We start from the raw sequence: 25221 nt of genomic DNA on the forward strand, positions 1-25221 counted from the left end.
ATGACTGAAGGGTTCAGAAAAGCAGATAATGCATGACACTGTCGATCAGAGTTGCATCACACATCATTTTTGGAAAGTGTTTTCAAAGAGTGAGTTGAAGCCTGTGAGACAAGACTTGCTGCAGCTTGAGAAAATCGTTGGATTCTTGTTACCACATAGTCCTTGGCCTCTTAGTCACTCTGATGTATTCAGGAAGACTCAACCATTTTCTAGGTAATATTATTCGTAAACAAAACAAAATCAAAATGTAATGAGTAGGCAGACAAATCACAAAGCAAACATGATATATTTGTTTCTTCCAGCAAAGAATAAAAATAAAACCATTTGAGAAAAGCAAGGCAATGTTGTTACATTTTTAATACACAAAGAGAAATCACTAATTCTTTATATCCTAGCCCAAGTAAAGTCATTGTTAGTTCCTTTTTGTAAAGATCATATTGTGGAGCCTCATACTATCACTGATGTAAACTATCAAAACTGCATCTGTAACTGAGTTAAAAAAAACCAACAGTGCCATTTGGTGGTTCTTTGATGTACTATGTCATGATGATTAAGTATCCAAACTATTAAGCTGAGTTGACCATTTTAGATAAAACTTTAAACTACAATATCTCTGCTTTTTTGTGATCCAATTTTGATGGAGTAAAGCATATTTGTTGCCCCCAAGCTACACTCAAGTTACCTGTGAAAAGCTTATGAAAATTCGTCCAGTAGTTTTGGAGATTAGCATGTTTCGACTGACAGACATGACAGTTTTTACCCGTTTATTATTAGTGTAGATTTGACTGATAGCATGTAGTGATATTCATTGCATCTGATGTATAATTTTGTTGCTGTATGAGATTAATACTCCAACAATCATAAAAATAATATGAAATTACACAATTCTTTGACACTGTGAATTGTATAGAAAATATTGCAACACTGAATCACTGTTGCACCTGAGAACAGCAATAACTTTGTGAAAACAGGTACATTAAATGACATAATAATTGTTATGGCAACGGTCTGTACCTTTTAGCCTGAGCATATGTTCTTTTTTATGTTTCTTTTGCATTACATGTTATACTGTCCAATAAGATCTTACACATCTCTCTGTTCCTCAACAGTATCAATATACATTTGGCCCATTTACACGACAATAATGTAAATAATTTTGAAAGGGGTCCCCACATTGTTGTTGGATATATAATTTTGTTTCTAAGTTTCTTACAAGTTAATAAATAGGAATGCCTTTCAGGCATCTATGATGACAAAGCCTTATGTCATAGTCATCTTAAATTGTTTATTTCTAAGTACAATATATACAGTATCTGCAGTAAAATGTAAAACACATATTAAACAGAATAACAGCTTTTTCTGGCTAGCCGTTTCCTGTGTTGAGAAATTTTTCAGATAGCTATGTACAGACTTAATATAAATATAGGAGGAAAATTTTAAATTGGACATTTACAATGCCAGCGCATGAGTTCTATAAAGAGTCAGCCATCAGATACTCATAGTTTTCTAACTGTGAGATCTGACACTTTACAATCACTGTTTGTATTCTTGCAAGTTGTGTGTAAAGGATTTTGTTGTAAATTTGTTTGCCATAATGTTATTAAAATGAATTAGCCCACATGCAGTCCTTTGATTTTCTTAATTATGTATATATATAATTTATCACATTACACTCAGTAATCAAATTGATCTTTTTCCAGCTACTGCAACTTCTGCAAAAAAGACAGAAGATGTCGGGAGTGAAAGTCCTGAGAGTGGAAATAGGGATGAAGGTTATTCAACCATGTCAAGTGATGTTCAAGCAGAAGCAGCACCAAAGCCTCTGGAAGCAGCTGGTGCCGGTTTAGAAGACGTGAAAGAAGCTTCTGATGAAACAGAAACTGTGACAGATGTCCGGCCCATCAATTCTGGTGGCTGCCTGCTGGTTGTAGAAGATGCTTGTGATCCTGATGTACTGTACATTCCACTTGGTCTAACGGTTGGCATTAATCCAAGACACAGCTTTCCCCCAGCAAAGGATCTCCTCCCATATCAACATATAATGCGCAGCTTCTCGGATTCTCATCTCTGTCTCAAAATTACCCCATGTTCACCTTGTGCCCCATTCTCAGCTTGTTCCCTGGCCTCCAGTGCTTCCTCTTCGCCCTCAGTTCTAGCACTAGAAGCTGCCACACCAGCCAGCAACTTAGCTGCAACAACTGCTCACCCTCTCCGTCGAACAAAGGCGACTGTCAGCCTCAGCTCAGCAGCGGCGACATCTTCACAAAACAATGAAATTGCAGATGATGATGAGGCTGGAGTGTGGTGGGATTCTGATTATGTGCAGCATTGGCTAAAACTGGATGAAACACGTGGTGCTCTACAGCAACAGCATCGAGATATGCTGGAACTTGAATATGATCAGGCTGAACTAGAAGACTGGAGTATGTCTTGTGATGACTTTGCACCAGTTGTTGAAGGAAACACAGGAAACATGTGGAGAAGAGATCTGCCACAAGCTTTGCCAAGTATACAAGAAAATAACCAACTGGAATTGGAGGAAGACACAAATGATTATCAGTGGAATAGCTCTAGCCATCTGTCTAGCACTGAGCTAATGACATTACTTCTCGATGTTGACCAGAAAAATTATTGGCAAAATAACAACTATGGGCTGTCTTCACCTGGTGGAAGCTGGTCAAGCAATTCTGAGGACTGCTGTCACTCATATGACTGTTCTTATGCAGCTGGCTGTGAAAGCTCCTCAAAACGTTCATCAGCAGCAATGAGTGGTTGCAGTGATGACGCAGTGAGCTCAGAATCACCCGCAGTGGGGACAGATTTCACAAGGGACTTTTATCGTCTAGTCAAATTTGAAAGTACCAAAAGTTTGGCATCAACATCATCACGAAGTCTTGTCGATAATGGAGGCTCACTAAAAAGAAATCAGGAACTATTACAAACAGCTCCCGACAGAGAGCAGGCTCTTCAGAGTGTTCTCACATTCATTGCTGAACAGCAACAGTACTGCACTTCAAGGGAGGAAGAAGATTTGGAAGTCACTGTTCAACCAACACCACTTTTACAAGATGAGAATCAGAACACTGTTAGCAAGGGCAGTGACGATGATGATCTTAATGAAGAAAATTGTGCAAGTGAGATGAATGATTCAAATTCTCATGAAGCTGATCATGAATCATGCTGCAGTAAGCCATCATTGGATTTAGAAACATCAACAAATGATGAAGATGATATTATATCTGTCGTTTCAAACCCTGGTGCTACCAAGCCAAGAACTGATGAGGCCATTTCAGTTTCTCCAGAACACTGTATTGACAATGAAAACAGCATTGTGGTTGCAAATGAAAGTTGTAGTCAAGGCTGTGCAGAAGCAGAAACCTTTCAAGATAGAAACTATTTTAAGACAAAGCAACAAAATGTAGAAATAAGTGTACAGAATGGCCACTCAGGTGATTTTATTGATGGTGAGATAGATAAGGCATCTGAAAATGTATATAGCCAAGCTTCAGGTGCAGTGAGCCTTGGAGCAAGAGAAAGAAATTGTGCTATTCTCTTGGGTGAGAACGATATAGCAAAATCATCTAACAGGAAGCAAAAGTGCCCTGAATCACTGCTTAATCAACAAAATGACACTGCCCACAAAAATATGTTGAATTCTTTGAAAGATGAGGCAAAGTCTGAAGTGGACAGCTTTGATCTCAACAGAAAATCAATGTGTACTACAGCGAAAGAGGACAGTTCTTTGTCTTGTAACACAAATTCAGGTTCGGAACAGTTCTCAAATATTAAAGACTGTAATTCATATGACATAATTGCCTCAAATTCCCAATCCTTACCAAATTTCCCCATTCATCATCTGCTGCCTAGCAGTGCTGATGATTCAGTAAAGACCAAAAGTAGCCAGGATGGTGCTTTTGGAAGGGAAGGCTGCACTGGTGATGACGAATATAATGTTCCTGCTCCAAAGGAAGTGATGTTAAAAGACATGAATATTGCTTCGTATGATTACAGTAGGGCTGTGCACTCTTCAGGTAGGGTAGATACACTGATGACTGTGATAGAAGAAGATGAGCAGACTGGTGGAATGTGTCGAGAGATGTCAGAGTCCTTGACATCCACTGTTTCGACTCCTGACACTGTAGTGAACCGTTTGCAGTGTGACAATAGTCCAAACAGTGTTCTTATTATGGATGCTAGTGCTGTTAGTTTTCATGAACATGCTACGTCAAAGGATGTTATTGAAGAACTGAACCGCATGATCCGAAAAGGTGAAGATGGAATATCTGGTAGTGAAAATGATGTCACTGCAGTTGGTGCTTCGAAGCTGGATGTTGCCTGTTGTTGCCCAACAGGTTGGGTTCATGTTGAAAGAGATATTGACTTCACAGATCCAAAGGTACAATAAACTATTCACTGTTTTCTTTAATCATTAAATGTATTTATGCAACATCAGCAGTTCAACAAGTTTTAATTATTTATGGAAGTTTGTTCTGGGAAGTGGTCTGTGTAGCATAATGTAAAAATCTAACAAAATGAAAGTATAGTTTTTAACCATGTATTTTAATCTCATAATTTCATTACTCTTCAGTTTCTGTCCATGGTGGATGTTACTAAACTGCAGTGAAGTTCATATACTAGTTATTTGGCTGATACAATAGGAGAAATGCTTGGATGCAATTCCAAAGCATGTCTTTACCTCCCACACATCTCTGGAATGTAGTACGGTAGAGGACATTAGGTACTGCTGATGGTAGTTTGCAAACTAGACAGGGATGTTATGGTTGGTGGACACCCCCCCCCCCCCCCCTTTCCTCCTCCTGACAAAGAACGTATGTCTGCAGGTACACTACAGTTGACATTGTTCACTCTTGTTCATTAGTGAAGTAGCTCTTTAGATTTGAACAGTAAGAGACATGGTGTTCACATGTGCATGAAAATTTGTTCAGCAGCATTGTGTGACTATAAGACACATTTACATACAAAACATAAACAGAGGTTGTGATGTCCTCACATGGTAATATAAGATAGGCAATAATTCCCCAGACTGTGGATCAGAATCTCTGATGTGGTATGCAGAAATGCCCCACTTTTGAGGAAAAATAGACTTCTTATAGTCAGTAGTGGTCCATTGTGCCAGTGCTAGGGCACCAGTCATTTGGCCTAGACTGTTCTACATATATTCTAGAAGATGTAAGTCCAGTGAGAGGGTGAACAGTTCTTATATAGCATGTACTCATCCACCAAGCCAGCCCCTGCATTCTTTAAGATTACCATCCTCCAGGTGGCACATAGCTTTATATCCTTAGCAAGAAAGGTGAAAATAGCCTCAGCAATGATCCATACCAATGTTGGGCTGGTGCCTGCTTTCATGCGGCATGATCAGCCCCAGTTGAACCACTCTGTCGGGAGGGTAAATATGGAGTTGGATCAGTTGCGTAGGGCAGCCACTCTGTCAGACATTGGATTGGTTCCTGTCGAGGCTATTGATAGGGGAGATTTCACAAGGCATGGCCTACATCTCAATAGGAAAGGGAAGGGTAAACTGTCAGGGTTGTTAGCGAAATCCATAAGGGGAGACACTAGTACTCCTGGATGTACCTCTTTTTTAGACTAATATCAGTGTCCAATGAGAAGTTCAGGCAGGCAGGTGCTGAAGAGGTCAAAAACTCACAAAAATCTCACTACAGGAAAGTAAATAATAATGTTACCATATTTAACCAAAATACTGGTGGATTAAAGAAAAAAGTAGGTTCTCACAAAAGTAAAGTAAAAAATAATGTTACCATTTTTCACCAAAATATACCGGGATTGGAGAATAAAGTAGATGAGCTCCTGGTTTGTTTAGATGACATTAAATCTGATAATGTAATAGATATACTATGCCTGTCTGAGCATCACATTGTGTCTGATATGGAAAAGGTAAATATCAGTGGTTATAAACTAGCTGCACATATGAGTAGAGAGAGTAAGGTGGGAGGAGGAGTTTCCATATATGTCAAAAGTTATCACTTAGATACAAGAAAGTTTTGTCTAGAGCAACATATAGAAGAATGTGCCTGTCAACTTAAACTGAAGGAGGGCTCTTTTATAATTGTAACAGTATACAGGTCTCCTTCAGGAAACTTTCATTTATTCCTGGAAAACTTGGATGCCTTGTTGTGCTATCTGTCAGACAGGGGAAAGCAAATTATTATTTGTGGGGACTTCAGTGTTGATTCACTGAAAGAGTGTAATGGGAAGAATGACCTGGAAGTCTTGCTCAGTTCTTTCAATTTGTCATCTGTCATTAATTTTCCTACTCAGGTAGTAAAGGACAGCAGCACATTGATAGATAACATTTTTATAGACCAAGATAGGTTTAAAAACATGAATTCTTGTCCTGTTGAGAATGGGCTTTCTGATCATGATGCTCAGCTAGTTACATTATATGACATAGCTCCATTCAGTAATTCAAAACTACCCTCCAAAGTTGTGTGTTCAATTAATGACTCATCAATTAGAAATTTCTGAGAAAATCTTCAGAGGTTAGACTGGGATGAGGTGTACAGGGAACCCGATGCTAATTTAAAATATAACTTATTTCATGATACACTTGTAAGAGAATTTGAAAACTGTTTCCCCAAGAAAGTAGTTAAATCTAATTATAAGAAACCATGCAAAAAACCTTGGCTTACTAAAGGAATAAAAATATCTTGTAACCACAAAAGGGAACTGTATCTAACAACAAGAAAGAGTAATGACCCAGAAACAGCCAAGTATTATAAAAACTACTGTGCTACATTAAGAAAGGTTATTAAAAAGTCCAGAAGAATGTTCATCATGTCGGAGATTAATACCTCTGATAACAAAATCAAAACAATTTGGAATATTATTACAAGGGACACAGGGCAACCAAGAGTACAGGATGACGGCATCACCATCAAAGCAAATGGAAACTTGATAAACAACAAGCCGGAAGGTGAAAACATTTTGAATAATCATTTTTTAAATGTTGTAGAGAAAATAGGATATAAATGTTCATTAGAAGAAGCAAGGCAGTTAATGGAAGAGGCCTTACCCACACTATTTGATACAATTGAAATTCCACCCACCTCTCCTTCTGAAATTAAGAAGATAATGAACTCTCTCAAGAATAAAAGCTCACATGGAATTGACGGCATTTCCAGCAGGATAATAAAAGCTTGTTCCCAAGAAATAAGTGGAATTCTTAGCCACATACGTAATGTCTCTTTGAAGCAGGGTATTTTCCCAGATAGACTGAAGTGTGCCATTGTTAAACCACTGCATAAAAAAGGGGATACGTCTGATGTCAACAACTACCACCCAATCTCTCTTCTGACTGCCTTATCCAAAATTCTTACCGAGTGAGGTGGCGCAGTGGTTAGCACACTGGACTCGCATTCGGGAGGACGACGGTTCAATCCCGTCTCCAACCATCCCGATTTAGGTTTTCCGTGATTTCCCTAAATCGTTTCAGGCAAATGCCGGGATGGTTCCTTTGAAAGGGCACGGCCGATTTCCTTCCCAATCCTTCCCTAACCCGAGCTTGGGCTCTGTCTCTAATGACCTCGTTGTCGACGGGACGTTAAACACTAACCACCACCACCAAAATTCTTGAAAAAGTAATGTATTGTAGAGTAGTTTCACACCTTTGTAAAAATAAAGTTTTAACAAAATGTCAGTTTGGTTTCAAGAAGGGTTTTTCAACGGAAAATGCTATATATACTTTCACTAATGAAATATTAAATGCTCTGAGTAACCGGAAGTCACCTGTTGGGATTTTTTGTGATCTATCAAAGGCTTTTGACTGTGTAAATCATGGAATACTTCTAGATAAGCTCAAGTACTGTGGTATGAACGTGACAGTGCTCAAATGGTTTAAATCATACCTAACTGGAAGAGTGCAGAAAGTTGAAATAAACTGTTCACATAATATGCAAAAAACTGGTGATTTCTCAAACTGGGGAACAATCAAGAATGGGGTGCCACGAGGTTCGGTCTTGGGTCCTCTGCTGTTCTTAATATATATTAATGACTGGCCATTCTATATTCACAAAGATGCAAAGCTGGTACTTTTTGCCGATGATACAAGTATAGCTATCACACCCAATAGACAAGAATTAACTGGTGAAATTGTAAATGATGTTTTTCAGACAATCATTAAGTGGTTCTTTGCAAATGGGCTTTCATTAAACTTTGACAGAACACAGTATATACAATTCCACACAGTAAATGGAATGACACCATTCATAAATATAGACTTCAATGAGAAATCAGTAGCTAAGGTAGAATATTCAAAATTTCTAGGTGTATGCATTGATGAGGGGTTGAACTGGAAAAAACACACTGAGGATCTGCTGAAACGTTTGAGTTCAGCTGCTTATGCTATTAGGGTCATTGCAAATTTTGGAGATATACATCTGAGTAAATTAGCTTACCACACCTATTTTCATTCTCTGCTTTCGTATGGCATCATATTCTGGGGTAACTCATCATTGAGTAAAAGAGTATTCATTGCACAAAAGTGTGTAATCAGAATAATTGCTGGAGCTCATCCAAGATCATCCTGCTGACACTTATTTAAAGAGCTAGAGATCTTCACTGTAACCTCACAATATATATATTCACTTATGAAATTTGTTATTAACAATCCGAACTAATTCAAAAGTAATAGCAGTGTACATGGCTACAACACTAGGAGAAAGAATGATCTTCACTGCTCAAGGTTAAATGTAACTCTGGCTCAGAAGGGGGTAAATTATGCTGCCACAAAAGTCTTTGGTCACTTACCTAATAGCATCAAATGTCTGACAGATAGCCATATAGCATTTAAAAGGAAATTAAAAGATTTTCTTAATGGCAACTCCTTCTACTCATTAGATGAATTTTTGGATATAGTAAGTGGGTAATTCCCCCCCCCCCCCAAAAAAAAAATAAAAATAAAAATAAAAATTAAGTGTCATGTAATATTTTGTGTAATTTAATATCTTGTATATTACACTGACACATTCCACATCATTACGAAGTGTTGTATTCATGATCTATGGAATAAGTACTAATCTAATCTGTGCACACCATTGCAAGCTGTTATCCTTATAAACTCCAACCTTCAAAGTCTCCACAGAAAACACATGAAATGATGCACATGTTCCTAATTTGATGGTGCACTTCAAAAAGTACAATGATACCTCCATATTGAGCTCTTTCCACAATATTGACAAGACTTTAACATGTCCATGGGTGATGGGTGATCTAGATGCAGCAGTCAGCAATAATCACCCTTCAGGCTGTGAACAGGACTCTATCTCTCTGTCCTTGGGTCCATACAAAGGGGACAAGATCTATATTCACCAAGCTGTATGGTTGGCATCTTTGTGTGAAGAAAATGCCTTTGGCAGATTGCCAAGCTTGTAGGCCACCAGTACATCCCTAACCATGGCAGATGTTGTACTGATTGAATATCTTTAGGGGTTTATGACAAGATAAAAATCCAGGCACCAGGTTGTGGCATGTGGTTTACTTTGCTCATTCTGCTGGTAAATGTTTTCTCCCACTGCAGAGTTAACGAACTTTTTCTGAGTGTTGAAGATTCTTTATCTTTCTCCACCCTGACTAACACCCATAGTGCTTCATACATTAAGTTGGGTTCAATAAATGACTATCATGACTTGTGACAAAGTCACAGTAAAATTGCACAGCAATCCAGAAGAGGGTTTTTAAATGTTTTTCATTTATGGACCACAATAATTTGCATCAGGTAATTAATTGTGGAGTATGATGACCATCTTTAGACCTGAGTACAAACAGATTGTCAACCACATCAAGCCAACATATCTAAATGCAATACAGTCAAATATCACAGTATAAGGAAAAGATAAATTGCTAATCATCACAAAGATGCCATGTTGAGTTGCTGGAAAGTACAATGAAAAGATACTTATACATTTTTTTCAGAAAAGGAAACACACACACACACACACACACACACACACACACACACACACACAGAAGCAAGCACACCTCACACACACACTTTACCACAATCTGCAGCAGCTTGGACAGGAATGCAGCTGTTACCTAGAACGGAAGCTGCAGTCTGGAGGGGGTGAATAAAGGGAAGGGATAGCAGAGTATGGATGGTGGAAGAGAAGAGCACTGTTTGGCAGGGCGTGCAGGGACTAGGCTGCCAGCAGGCACAGTGTTGGGGGGCTGTGGAACAGAGGGGTGGGGGGCAGGAAGCAGAAAAGGAAAGGAATTTGGGGGGGGGGGATGATGGATAAGTGCATTGGCAGGGGGAGGGCGGCACACAAAGAGGGTGAGGGGATGAGAATAGGGAGGAGGTGATTGACAGAGCAGGGGGGGGGGGGGGGCGGGGGGAATTTTTTTGTGTGGAAGGGATGGCAGCTGTTAAAATGCAGATAATGTTGGTGATTGGTAGGTTTAATGTGGACAGAGGTGTAGATGGAGCCATCAGAGAGGAGGGGGTCAACATCCTGGAATGTGGCTTGCTGAATTGAGGAGGACCAAGTGAAGTGGATGGGAGAGAAGGTGTCGAGTTTATGAAGGAATGAAGATAGGGTGTCTTTGTCCTAAGCCCAGATCATGAAGATATAGTCAGTGAACATGAACCATACTAGAGGTTTGGCATTTAAGGAGGCCAGGAAGGTCCCCCCCCCCCCTCCCCCCCAAGGTGGGCCATAAACAGGTTGGCGTAGGAGGATGCCATGTGGATGCCCATAGCTGTGCTGCAGACTAGTATACCTTCCCCTCAAAGAAGAAGTAGATGTGAGTTAGTACAAAGTTAGTAAGGTGTATAAGGAATGAGATAGTCTGAAGGACGTTCAGAAAGGTAGTGTTCAGTAGCAATAAGACTCTGGGTATGAGGAATGTTGGTGTGTAGAGACGTGGCATCAGCAGTTACCAGTAGGGATCTGCTGGGTCAGGGGATGGGGGTAGTGGAGAGTTGGTGAAGGAAGTAGTTGGTATCTTTGATGCAGGAGGCTAGATTACAGGCAATTCGTTGGAGGTGTTGGTCAATGAGTGCTGAATTACTTTCAGTGAGGGCACAATAAACAACTACAGTGGGGTATCCAGTATTGTTGAGTTGGTGGATTTTGGGTAGCATCTAGAAGGTGGGTGTGTGGGGTGTCATAGTGGTGAGGGGAAAAGGGGGTTCAAGGGAGAGGTTCTGGAAAGAGCCTAAGGCTTTAAACAGGATTACGTTGGACTTCTGCAATAGGATGACATTGGCAGAGTCTATAGGCGGAAGAATCAGATAATTGGCAAAAGCCTTCCAACAGGTAGTCAGTGCAATTTTTAACAACAGTGGTGAAACCTTTGTTTGCAGATCTTCATGATCAGGACTCAAGACCAAGACATCCTATCCTCATTCCTTCACAAACTCAACACCTTTTCTCCCATACACTTCGCCAGCTCCTCTTCAATCCAGCATGTCTCCTTATCTCTGATGGCTCTATCTACACCTCTGTCTTCATTAAACTAACCGACCACCACCACCACCACCAGTACCTGCATTTCAACAGCTCTTATCTGTTCCACACCAAGAATCCCTTCCATATGGCCTGGCTACCTAGGGAAGGCACATGTACAACAAGAACTCCTTTGTCCAGTATGCTGAAAGTTTCACCATGGCCTTCACAGACAAGCACTATCCTCCAGACCTCATCTGCAAACAGATCTCCTAAGTTATTTCCCCACACACCCCCAATCCCCTACTATCCCCAAAGACCAGCTTCAAAGAAGTACTCCCTTCATCACCCAGTACCACTCTGGAATGGAACAGCTGAACCACTTCCTTTGTTCGGGTTTTGATTATCTCTCATTATGCTATGAAATGAGGGATATCCTACCCCTCCTAAAGTGGTGTTCTGTTGCCTACCCAACCCCCATAACATCTTCTTCTATCCCTGTGCCACTCCCAATCCCAACCCCCTTCCACAGGGGTCATACCCCTGTGGAAGACCTAGGTGCAAGACCTGCCCAATCCATCCATCTAGCACTTCCTATTCCATTCCTCTCACAGAATTATCCTACCCCACCAGAGCCCAGGCCACCTGTGAAAGCAGCCATGTCATATACAGGTTCTCTTGCAATAGTTGCACAACTTTTCATATTGGTATGATTACCAATCAGCTGTGCACCAGGATTAATGGCCACTGGCAAATTGTGGCCAAGAGCAAAGTGGTCCATCCTGTGGCACCGCAAGCATCTGAACATAACATGCTTGATATCAATGGCTACTCTTCACTACCTAAGCCACCTGATCCTCCCCTTTTCTTAATTGCACAGATGGGACTTATCCTTAACAACACGTTCTCTGCTCCCAAAATGATGCCTGCCTCAACTTGCAGTAACCTGCTGTCTCCACACCCTTCATCCAAAAGTTTCACACCCTCTATCCTATTAACTCCTCCCTATTCTTGTCCCCTCACTCTCTTTATGTGCCACATTCTGTCAATGCACCTGACCATCTTTCACCTTTCCCACTCCTTCTCCTTTCTCGCTCCCCATTTCCTACCCCCATCATGTCCCCACCTCCCTCTTCCACAGCCTCCTGATGCTTTGCCTGTTAGCAGTCTAGTCCCTGCATGCTTCCCCAGACAGTGCACTTCTTTCCTTGTCATCTGTACCCTGCTATCCCTTCGCCTTCTAGATTGCTGCTTCCGTTCTGCTTGACAGCTGCATTCTGGTCTGAGCTTCCAGAGGTGACAGTAATGTGTGTATGAGTTGTGCTTGTTTGTGTGAATATGTGTGTGTGTCTGTGTGTTTCCTTTTCTGATAAAGGCTTTGGGCAAAAGCTGATGCGTAAGTGTCTTTTTGTTATGGCTTTCTGCACCCCACATGCCATCTTTCCAGTGAGTAGTAGTCTATCTTTTCCTTAAAGTGTTGATATTCCAACCAGAAGTTTCTGTTGTTTGATACAGTCAAAGTAATAAGCCAAAACAGCTTGTTTGTACTCAGGTCTTAAGATGGTCATTGTAGACCAAAATTATAACTTGGGGTAATATCAAGCATCCCATAACTATAATGTAAAAAAAAAAAAAAAAAAAAAAAAATCATGTGCACCTATATGACATATTAATGACTGAAACAAATTATTAACTTCTTCTGGATTATTAACTCACTGTGATAGTCCTTTGTGTGGTTGCAACCTCTTTCTCCTGTACATGTTCATGGCCATTTAAGAGCTAAAGTTACATCTGTAAAGCCTGACACTTGATCTTCATTAGTTTTAATAACATTCACGGTGTCCTGGTTGGACAATCCAAATGAATGTGTCCTTGAAATATACTACTCGGAAGTTCGTGAATGTTACACATTTCATGATATCTCAGTGGAGTGAAATAAAAAGTATACATGCAGTGTGTGTGTGTGTGTGTGTGTGTGGGTGTGTGTGTGGGTGGGTGGGTGTGGGTGGGTGGGTGGGTGTGGGTGTGTTTGTAATATAAAAACTAACATTGTGTATATACACATAAATCAGTACTGATAAAGTGTCTAAACATACAACATTTTTGTTTAAATAGGCCCGGGCTAATTTACTTGATGTGATGTTAGCATCAAGTGGTTCATCTGGTGGTAGCAGTAACAGTGGTAACAGCAGCAACAGCAGTAGCTGCAGTGAAAGTGGTGATGAACCTGCAGATTATCAGCACTTGCACAGGTTGCATCGTTTTCGTCGACAAAAGAAAGGTAAATTAAGTTCTTCCATAATTTAAAACATCCGTCATACTTAGTAATCATTATCTGACTGTAGCCATAATAGCATGTCTTGACATAGGTAAATGGTTATTATGCACATTTACAAACCATATTAAATGACAGTTCCATGGTGATGTACACTACATGAACTACAACACTGAAACCAAAAACATTAAAAATAGGCAACATACTATGAGAAGCAACAGAATTTGCTGCTATTGATATTGTAGAGTCTCAATTAATGACTTTTTGACATTTGCCAGTGGGCAGTCAAAAGTTTCGCATGTAAATAAATGAATGTTAAATATCTGAAACAATATTTGTTGTGACACAAGGTGGACCTTGTCATGGATGACAAATCTGAAAATGGGGAAAAAATATCAAGTCCAAACACATGCTCTGTAACTGTACTGTGAAGAAGAAGGAAAGTGAGGTCTTGCATGACATTTTTGAATGTCACTGCGATCGTGAATTGTCCTTTGAATTTGTTATATGCCTGGCTAGCTGTGGATTGAAGAGGCCATGGGCACTCCCAGCTGGAGGTACATTTCAAAGTTTAACAGGAATTCAGATGCGCTGGTATCAACCTGTAGCTGAACTGGCGGAATTAAAGCTGTGAGGACAGGTTGTGAGTCGTGCTTGGGTAGCTCATTTGGTAGAGCACTTGCCTGCGGAAGGCAAAGGTACTGAGTTCGAGTCTCGGTCCGGCACAATTTTAATCTGCCAGGAAGTTTCATATCAGTGCACACTCCACTGCAGAGTGAAAATCTCATTCTGTAGCTGAACTAGTTTGCTGCACAAAGTCAGCGAGCATGATGAATAGTTCCTTAGTAGACATCAGTATGGTCTGAGACTGTGATGAAATCAAATTACTGTCCATTAGGTCCTATCTACATGAGTGCTTTTAGTCCAGAGTGTGGCAGACAGCGTGACTTGCACTGAGCTCACCTGTTGGGCTTCTGTGGAATGTGTTCAAAAACAGTCCAGCCATGATGGAAACAAGTGTGGTCAGGAGGTGGAACCTTCTTTCCTTGTTTACGAGATGGTGCTGGAGTGCGACAGTGTTTGTGCTCTGCTGTTCCCACATTTGCTGTGTCCGCAAAGTTGAATCCCTTTCTCGAGTCTGATACTGAGGAACTTTTGAAGGATTGGGCAAATTTTAAAACATTCTCCAAAGTAGTGTCCTCAGATTGTAAAGCTTTCTACTGCACCTCCTTTTATGGAGCTGCCAGCCTTGTTGCATCCCTAATCACCACATCTGCATATCACTGGACTCGCATTCGAGAGGACGACAGTTCAATCCCGTGTCCAGCCATCCTGATTTAGGTTTTCCGTGATTTCCCTAAATCGCTCCAGGCAAATGCCAGGATGGTTCCTTTGAAAGGGCACGGCCAACTTCCTTCCCTAATCCGATGAGACCGATGACCTCGCTGTTTGGTCTCCTCCCTCAAACAACCGAACTGAACCAAACATCTGCATATGATTCCTTATTTTCTGCAATCACAAAATGTCATTTCCTACTGAAACCATGCAGTTCAGCTGCCCATGTGCAGTATAACTAATTAGTCTATTTACTACACTGATAAAAGCCCATGCAGAATGCGAAGACATGGCAATGTAGGTGGAAGTAGGTAGTTAATTTAACCGGTTCATGAGAGGGACCAGTCTACACAAAAGCTGGTATATACTGGGTGAGATCCATGACAGAAATAGTAATTTTATCATGGCTGGATTCATTACCTCGAATGCAGAAAAGTGCTACTGAAGGCACTACTTGTTTGCTTCCCAGTCTTCGGCTGCCTCATCTTAAGGCCTGAACAGTGGCAGATTTGTAGCTGATGACCAGGAGAGCAAAGTGGACAATAAGGCTTCCAGATGTTTGTGTCCCTCTAATTGCAGTTGCAGAAATGGCTCTAACATCACATCCATCAACACACAAAACCTGTAAGGTGGCCTGTTTTTCAGGATCCATGGTCATGCGAACATGAAAAATTCCCATGATAATCACCAATTATGTTGTAACTCATGGCATATAAAACATAAGATGACATCTCCAGAACAAGTATACTTAATGATCTCACAAGACAGTGGTTCACGGTGGGTACAATGCATGGCATAGCCACATGATAAGACAGATTCAGTACAGTTATAGCTAGCTTAGTAAATATATCTAAAAACAAAGATGATGTAACTTACCAAACGAAAGCACTGGCATATTGATAGACACACAAACAAACACAAACATACACACAAAATTCAAGCTTTCACAACCAACGGTTGCTTCATCAGGAAAGAGGGAAGGAGAGGGAAAGACGAAAGGATGTGGGTTTTAAGGGAGAGGGTAAGGAGTCATTCCAATCCCGGGAGCGGAAAGACTTACCTTTTTCCCCGTAAGGTAGGTCTTTCCGCTCCCGGGATTGGAATGACTCCTTACCCTCTCCCTTAAAACCCACATCCTTTCGTCTTTCCCTCTCCTTCCCTCTTTCCTGGTGAAGCAACCGTTGGTTGCGAAAGCTTGAATTTTGTGTGTATGTTTGTGTTTGTTTGTGTGTCTATCAACATGCCAGTGCTTTCGTTTGGTAAGTTACATCATCTTTGTTTTTAGATATATTTTTCCCACGTGGAATGTTTCCCTCTATTATATTCATAACTTAGTAAATAGCATGATAAACAAGAGCAGAGTTAGGATGATTGCTTGGCAGTAATCAAAAATGTAGACAATGCATCACAAGTGGTGCTAGAGGTCCCTGCACAGCCATCATGCACAGTTTCTTGGCTGTGGTGTCTGCCCCCGGTGGCCACACACAAAAGTGGTGGACACAGAGTAACTGTTGTGTCATATGTTGGCAGTTGTAAACATTTAGAATATAGGTAGAGGTCCTGAACTTACACAAGTGGTGGTTTTTATTATTATTATTATTATTATTATTGTTGTTGTTGTTGTTGTTGTTATTCTTGGGGTTCCTTACCATATTTGATCATGTAGAAAACAAAATCATGTCCTTGCTATGTGATACTGAAAAATATAAAAGTGTTTGTAACTGCTACTTTACAATGGTCCATACTGGCAGTTGAGAAAATTTTAATGAACAGGTTTGATGCCCTATAGGCTGTCAGACAGAAAGAGATTATTATTAGGTGTTAGAGATTTTAATATCAGTTTCTTAACAAAGTTACTGATTAATGACATAACAATAGAAAATGTCAAGAAAAAATAAAAATTCTGACTAGGATGAAGTTTACAATAAGTTGAATGTTAGTTGTAATTCCGCCATATTTGTTCATAAATCATTATTTGTTTTTGTAGACAATTGCATGCAATAATACCACTGTCAGTTTGTGTGTCTTACTTGTAGGAAAAGATTATGTCAAAATGAGAAATGATTCAAAAGTACTTTTTTATTAAAAAGAAACTATAAAGTATTAGGAAAAGTAATTAAGGAGAATGCATATCTTTTCTGAGACTGACATCTCAAACGATAAAGTGAAGCAACTTTAGACTATTGATGAAGAGAGTTGTATCAAATCTTCTTAGTCACCCATGTAATATTTGTAATACATAATAAACTCTGTATTTTTTTAGACAGTCTAAAATATAGAATTGCCAAACTTCCATACAAGAAGAGTGACTACATACATGTTAGTCTCTAAAAGGTTAGCCCCATAACATAATTTACTCCAATTTTTAAAGAGATAATTTACTCATGAGTTGTTACCCATCTCTGCAATAATGGGAATTTGGCCAATCACAGTTTGTATTTCACTATTATTATTTTGCAATGACAGCTGTTTATACATTGAATGACCACATAATAAAACTTATCAATAATAAAATTGATTAATTCATGCATTGATTGATGCTGTTCCGTAGATCCCATCATAAAAGAGAACTTCCATCGATGTGGAACAATTCATTGTATACAACAACAGATTTGTTAGAAATTAATTTTGTGTTTGATAAAAGCTGCTACTCCCTCAGGTGCTAAGTAGATGTTGTTTAGTCATTAGCGGTTGTATAATACAGTGAAATCTCTGTACAACATTTTTTAAGGGACTGCAAATTCTGAACACCATATGTGGGGAAACACTATAAAGAGGAAGACTTCCAATTGACAATTATAAAAGTAGAGTCAAATTTTACTGATGACATACAACAGAAAAACACAGTAAATGATAAAAATTAAAATAAGAATTAGCAGCTATGAATTCCTTGAATAATGAAGTAAAATCTATGAAATAGCATAACTTTAACATCACATACCTAGGATTTTTGAAGTAGTCAAGCAAACATGTTTGCTTCCTGTTTCTTCTGGATTGTATCAGAACCAAATGAATGACTTTGCAAAAAATCACTCATTCCTCTTCCATTTTCAAGTGTTATTCCATCTAGCGTGTGTGCATGGATTTGCACCAGGAATAACCTATGAGTATTGTGTAATCGATCAACATGAACCAGTCTGCTGTTCTAAACACGCACTTGGGGCATACCTCAGGTGTATCATGTAGTAGGGGTACAGTGTTAAACACACTGTGCAGATGTTCACCATTTGCTCACATGAAAAACAAAAAAATACAGTAGCACCAATGAGACAAATGACAAGCATGATGTGAGTTATATCTCATGTGGCTTGGGCACTGACGCTGACGTGTGACTCACGCAGAGCACGGCCTTCTGAGCCTGTGTAGATGAAGCATCTACAACAGTGACTTAAATGCTATAAAGAGGGAAATAATTGGTTAGAGTTACAAAAATACAAGTTTTACCTGGAGGAAATTATTGTGTAGAGTAAACGTACTAAAGAGGAAACTTCAGCATAGTGCGTATGGGCTTTTGGTTGGGACCAGAAAAGATGGATGTAATATTGAGGAAAACATTATATGGAGGAATGTTATAAAGAGGTTTCACTGTATTAATGTAACTGGGATCTTCTAGTAACTTACTGTGTACATTTGATTGTGCCAATTGCAATATTGTCAGAGACAACAAAGGAAGTAATTAGAATTATGCACACTGTTCACATCTACACATCTTGTGGGCACCTCTTGAAGCAGTTCAGGGTATTAACTACAGCCTCTATGAATCAGGACAAGGAAATCAATGTGTCTTAATTCACTGTAACTGCTAGATCAAATGTCCAACACCATATGTATATTGTAACTGCATAGATAAAAAATCTGCTCACCAAGCTGTGGCAGGAGAACACACAAATAAAAAAAAGGTTTTACTTAAGCAGGCTTTTTGAGCCAGTGGCTCTTTCGTCTGGCAGAAGGATTGAAGAGGAAGGAAGAGGTGTGAAGGGAAAGGAACTGGAGAACTTCAGGAAAAGGAGTAGAGTTTGGAAAAGTCAACCAAACTCCTGTGTCAGGGGAGACTTATCAGATGGGATGAGAAGGAAAGGCTGATTGTTGGGGACTGCACCAGATGACATTTGAAAACCCGAGAGCTTAAAGGTGGAAGACATGTTAACATGCAGCACAGATATTAGTATCTGGTGCAGTCTCCAACAATTATTCTTTCCTTCTCATCCTGTCGTGTAACTCTCCTCAATCCAGGGTTCTGGAGGACTTTTTCTGAACTCTACCCCATTTCCTAAAGCTCTTTAGTTCCTTTTTCTTCCTTCCACATCAACTATTCTGCCAGAAGAAGGAGCCACTGGCTCCAAAAGCTTGCATACGTAAAACCTTTGTCTCTATGTGTATTCCCCTGCTGCCGCTTGCTAAGTAGATATTTTTATCTATACAATTACATTATATTGTCAAAAATTGATTATTATGTTGTTATAGACACCACAATCCTTAGAATTAAGATACAGAGGACCCTAAACTGAGAATTTTGAGATAAGGAGTCAGTTACAGGATATGAAAAAAGGGCCTGGGTGGATAATGTGCTTGAGACGTGTTTTTTGACTGCCTATGTTTCATAACAGATAACTGCCTTCTGCGTTGACATTGGTGAGACCAATTTGAAAAACAGTACTCTATTGTTCATGATGTGTCTGTGCCAGTGTTTACCACTTTTAACCATTCATGTCTGGTTTCAATGATGGATGATTACTGTTAACAGTAACTTGCAGGCATCCGTGTAAGCTATAGTGCATTTGGATGCAGTGCCTAGAAAGATAAATGAATGTACAGAGAAAAAACTTGTAACGGTCATTATCCTAATTGTGAGAAATTAATCACCATGGATACAAATTTATGAGAAATTGTGCCATTCAAGTGAAGGGTTTCAATAAGGAGGGTTCTCAATAAAGAAATATTCACACATTAGAATTTGAGGAGATGGTGTTGGACCGCGAGCGATAATTTATAAATAAGGTCTAGTGAACTTGCCTGTGGAATACATCTTCAAAAAAATACAGTGTAGAGAGTACTGGTGAAACAGCAGTAGCACTCCAGCGATTAGCAACGTGTACAAACAATAAGGCTAATTGATTGAGAACACAGAGTTCTGTGATCTCATTGGATTGTGTTTAAGGCATATGTTTAGATTTTTTTGTCACCACTTAGAACACCTTCAGTGAGGTTACTTATGAAGAAATGCCTGAATACTTATTTATGGCTATCAGTTCTTTACCATACAGTTTAGCAATTTCTATGATATGTATAATTTTGACCCAATTTTCAGTCTGTTGTGATCATCAATAGTCATAATTGATTCTGAGTGTAATTTATAGAAATAGTCTGCTGTTGCTGTTTCTCCCTGTTAATGTATAACTTGATGTTATTGAAGACTCTGCTTCATGATTGGAATATATGGAATACTATATGTGAATAAATGAATGCAGATGAGTTTTATTCTTGTAAGAAATGTAATGATGTTGTATATTCATTGTTCTGAGAGATGATGCTGGTAACTTCTTTGGCAACCATTCAGGTGAATGGGGTACATATTTTGAAGAAATATCCTGAGCAAAATTTGGCAAACTGTTTGACATACCAAAATGAAATTTTCTCTCAGCAGCAGAGTGCGCACTGTATAAAACGCCCTGCAGATTAAAACTGTGTGCCGGACCGAGACTCAAACTTGGGACCGTTGCCTTTCGCGGGCAAGTGCTCTACTAACTGAGCTAACCAAGCATGACTTGTGAACTGCCCTCAGAGCTTCACTTCCACCAGTACCTCATCTCCTACCTTCCATACTTCACAGAAGCTCTCCTGCGAACTTTGCAGAGCTAGCCCTCGCGGAAGAAAAGATATTATGGATGGCTTAGCCAGAGCCTTGGGGGATGTTTCCAGAACGAAATTTTCACTTTGCAGTGGGGAGCTTCTGTGAATTTTGGAAGGTAGTATTCACAGAAGTGAAGCTGTGAAGGTGGGTCATGAATCTGCGTGGGTAGCTCAGTTGGTAGAGCACCTGCCTGCGAAAGGCAGAGATCCCGAGTTTGAGTCTCGGTCCAGCACACAGTTTTAATCTGCCAGGAAGTTTCATATGTGATGTAGATCTTCTGTCACCTCTATGAATGGTTGATCAGTAATGAATGGATGGATCAGTAATTTAGTTTATGTTGCTAATTTGTCCTGCATTTGATATCCCGTATATGAAGCAGATGAAAATTATACCAAAGAACAAAAAGCAACAAAATTTTTGACCCAACTGTTCATGGGTATACTGTTGGTTCTTATTGTTCAGTGGGCACGATATTTTGGTGAACAGGCATGTTACCATCATCAGGTGCACTAATGAACTGCCCTCCTAGGGGCTCATGGCCCACTGATATTGCGTCCTCCCTCAGGGTGCTCCATATGCAATCTGTGCCCTGTATGCAATCTGTGCCCTGTCAGCAGCAGAAGAGCTGGTTGTATCAGCTACTGTGGCTGGAAACGCCCACTGGGGTGTCATAGTTGTGCCAGCATGATTGTAAGCACTCCTTCTGTCCTGGCTGTCAGCTTGTTGTGTTTTCTGACTGTCTTCTCCTTATTAGACCGAGTACTGGTTCCCAAGCCTTGCTGAGACCACAGCTGCAGTCTCGGCTGATAAGATTGTTCCTGCTGCATATGTTGATGGTATTTCTATTGATGCTGTGTCAGTACTTAGATGCTTGTGCTAAAATGGTGGTGTGTTCATATTCTATTGCATGAGTCTCAGATAAACATTGCTCTGCAACCACTGACCTGTCAGAATACATTATTCTAGTGTGCCACTGGCAGTGATATTTTATGGTGTAAACTGTTTATTCATTATATATCTTGCTAGAGCAGTATTGCTCTGTGTACACCTGTTATTAGTATGTTTGTTGTATATTGATATTCGATACATGCTGTACACATTATTTAAGTAATGACAAATGTAACTCGTTGCTTAAGCCTTTTTAACTTTTATCCATGAAGATGGTCCATGACTGAAACTGGTCAATATTTGGGTTTAAAATAAAAGCAGCTGATGGTTAAACATGCATTTTATACATTACTTGACAGCTGTTATAATCACCTTCCAAAAATGTTTAAAAGTTCTATTGAGTTGTAGAGACATGCTGATCAGTACAGAAATAACATCAAAGCTCACCAGGATGTGTGAATGCTTGAGCCTGAAGTTGCCGAGATGTTTTAGAACAAATATGGAGGCGGCATGATGTTGGCGACAGTATGGCGTAATGGATCCACTTCCTTGTGAGAGAGTCTATAAAGTCTTGGTGGGTAGGCCTTTGTAGTAATAATTTCTTGGTCACCTCTTTGAGTAAATTAAGGACCTTTATATTTTTCATGATGTCAGCATTGATCTTCCTGGACAACTAATTATCAAGCAGGCCCCTTATCTTTACCGACCACCGTTACCTATGCAGCCTCCTTTGCACCTGTCAGCATACACTCTCAGGCATAGACCTTGTACAGAATGGCTGTATGTGTGAGTGTTGAAATTTAGGCCTGTCTGTCACTATGAACCAGCAGTACACCCAAGGGCTGTTTGAGAAACTAATTTGTTGTGAGAAACAGAAGAATCACAACAAAATTTCTGAGTTTTTTCATTTATAACTAAGTGAATATTACAATTATAAAGATACTGTATGGACTGAATTCTAAAGATAACAGTATGAAATTGAAACAGTGAACCTCTGACAAGTAATTTGATCACTACAAACAACAATACATTCCTTGAAGGATCACTGTATACTCTTGATATGTCTGATATTGTAATGTATGTTGAGTGTCAGCTGATAGTGCATCATATATCCTATATAACACTAACGTCTATTGACCTTGTTTGGTCACTTTGTTCCTCAGATTACGTGTTCTTTCAAGTACTGGCCTAGACCTAGCTTGGTCAATTTGTTCCTCAGATTGTGTGTCATTTCAAGTACTAGCCTAATATAGTTTTTACCATAAAGAAATAAGTCTCCTTGTTCTTGAATGAACTAACATAAGAACCAAATGTCATCCCTAACATCTCTGAACTGTCTGTAAACTCTCAGTCCATAATCTTAAGAGATCTACCATGATCTTAATGGTTGGCTATCAGATTATATGGAGAGAGACTGACTTCAGCCACAGTCACACAGGGAACTAAACTGTAGCCTAACTGTACTTATCAAAACTACAAAATAACCATGAGAGCTGGTAAGATGCTTCTGAAATAAAAGATGACATCCTTTAACTTAATTTACTCATCGTAAAACAATGGGAAACGTACCTAACTGTATTGCATTAATTCCTTTCATGATACTGACAAATTTTAAAAGTAATTCACCCAATGTGCTGTTAAACACTTTATAATTCAGCTTCACGTATTTCAACTCTTAGCTCTTTCACTCAGTTGAGTCTGCACCACTACTGCCTCATGCACTCACTAGTAACTTTCACTGGTGTTGCAACACAACAATGCACTGTTGCCAGAAAAGGCAAAAGGCTACAGAAACTTCTAGAAGCTAGGTTCACCAGCTGCTAGGTAGTTCACCTGGCAAGAATGTCAATCATGGATATCAATCATAGTGTCCTTGCATTCCAACCCTTAATTGATGTGAAAACTGGCAACTGAGGCCACAGTTGCCTAAGACTGCAGTCATGTATGTGTGAGTTGCATTTGTGTGAGTGTGTATGTGAGTGTTTGTCATCTAATTTTGCTATATTTGTGAAAGTGTTTTTGTTGTGCCTATCTGTGACTCAGCATCTCCACTATATCGTGAGTAGCAATTTTTCTTTTCACAGTATTGTTACATTCCATCCTGTATTTTCCATTATTTGAATTTTGCCTGATGGCTTTTCTTCGATCCTAGTGTAATCACTGGTCACCTTTAATGGCAATCGATGCTAACTTTATATCTCTGTGAGGAATTTTTGAGATGTGACTGTGAGATAACCTAATGGAAACAGAATAATCAAACTGGGATTCATATCCAACACACTCCAGCAGAGTACAAACAGTAGTAAACAGTGTGTCTGGAACAGATGTTCTCCCAGCACAAAAGCAAGTTGTAACATTATATATTAAAACTGGTTGCCAGCCTAATTAGGCATTCTTGTGTCAAGCAAAATAATAAAGCAGAAGGCAGTGCTAAGGCTAACCTAACCTTCCTTGACTCACACTAAACTCTTACCTTATTACTGTTCATACTATCATACTATGATACAGTAACCTAAAGTTGTAGATAAATGTGCTACTAACTAGTAAGTCAGATAAACAAATAGTCAATGAGATATTAAACAGCTACATATGCCTCTCAACAACACGTGCCTTAAATGAAGTAGCTGCAACAGTTTATAAAACCAATTTCTGTCTCACATGAAAGTAATAGCAATACTTAACAGGGAAAAGCTTGAAATGGTTCTGAATTTAAATCAGTGGGTCTGATAATAATCATAATGTATAACTTCATTGCTTAGTACAGGGTCTACAAGCCTGTGCATTAACCAACTTGCATTACAATAGATAATACAATAAATAGTTCTTTCTCAAATGTGACTTGAAGCAACCAAACAGAATACAGATCTAACTACACTGGCTCTGAAGGAGCCTTTCATTTCTTCATTAACTAACTAACTTAGTACACGAGGAACATTAAACTTCCATGGTTTGAAGAACCATGCTCACTAACAAGACTACACCAGTATGTATGAGAAATGATAAGTATTCATATCATTAATTATTCATTATGGAAAGCACAACAAACTATAACTCTTTAAATAACAAATGTGCTTTCTTAGGCAGTCTTTTGACCTTATCAAAAATATAACTGGCTGTCAAACTGATAACACAACATTGAATTCAAGTTCAACCACATTCTCCTAATAAATTAGGACATTCAGAATTAAATTCACTAGGATAGGATTCCTGTCCAGGTTTGTGATTTGGGATAATCATGGGAGTAAGATGGAGTGTTTAGCAACACCACTGTTATTACCAGAGTCAACCAAATTTCACAAATACCTGGTCCATTTACAGAGCGCCAAATAGAAAAAATTTAGTTGGAGGCTGGTGGCACTGGTGGCATAATTTGCAGTGGCCGTTAACCTGGCGGCAATGCAGTCATGACAGTACTGTTTGCCTCACACTGTTACATAACTTCT

At 39.5% G+C, this 25221-nt stretch overlaps 1 protein-coding gene across 1 annotated transcript in view; it reads left to right on the plus strand.

Moving 5' to 3' along the window:
* Positions 1-25221, plus strand: part of LOC126088246 (uncharacterized) — a 206978-nt gene that overhangs the window by 166747 nt on the left and 15010 nt on the right. Inside the window, exons 8-9 of the mRNA XM_049906379.1 lie at positions 1701-4396; positions 13545-13710. Of these exons, the coding sequence (XP_049762336.1) occupies positions 1701-4396; positions 13545-13710 (2862 nt within the window). The remainder of the gene's footprint in view (positions 1-1700; positions 4397-13544; positions 13711-25221) is intronic.

This window comes from Schistocerca cancellata, chromosome 1 (assembly GCF_023864275.1).
Source record: "Schistocerca cancellata isolate TAMUIC-IGC-003103 chromosome 1, iqSchCanc2.1, whole genome shotgun sequence".
Classification (NCBI taxonomy): Eukaryota; Metazoa; Arthropoda; class Insecta; order Orthoptera; family Acrididae; genus Schistocerca; species Schistocerca cancellata.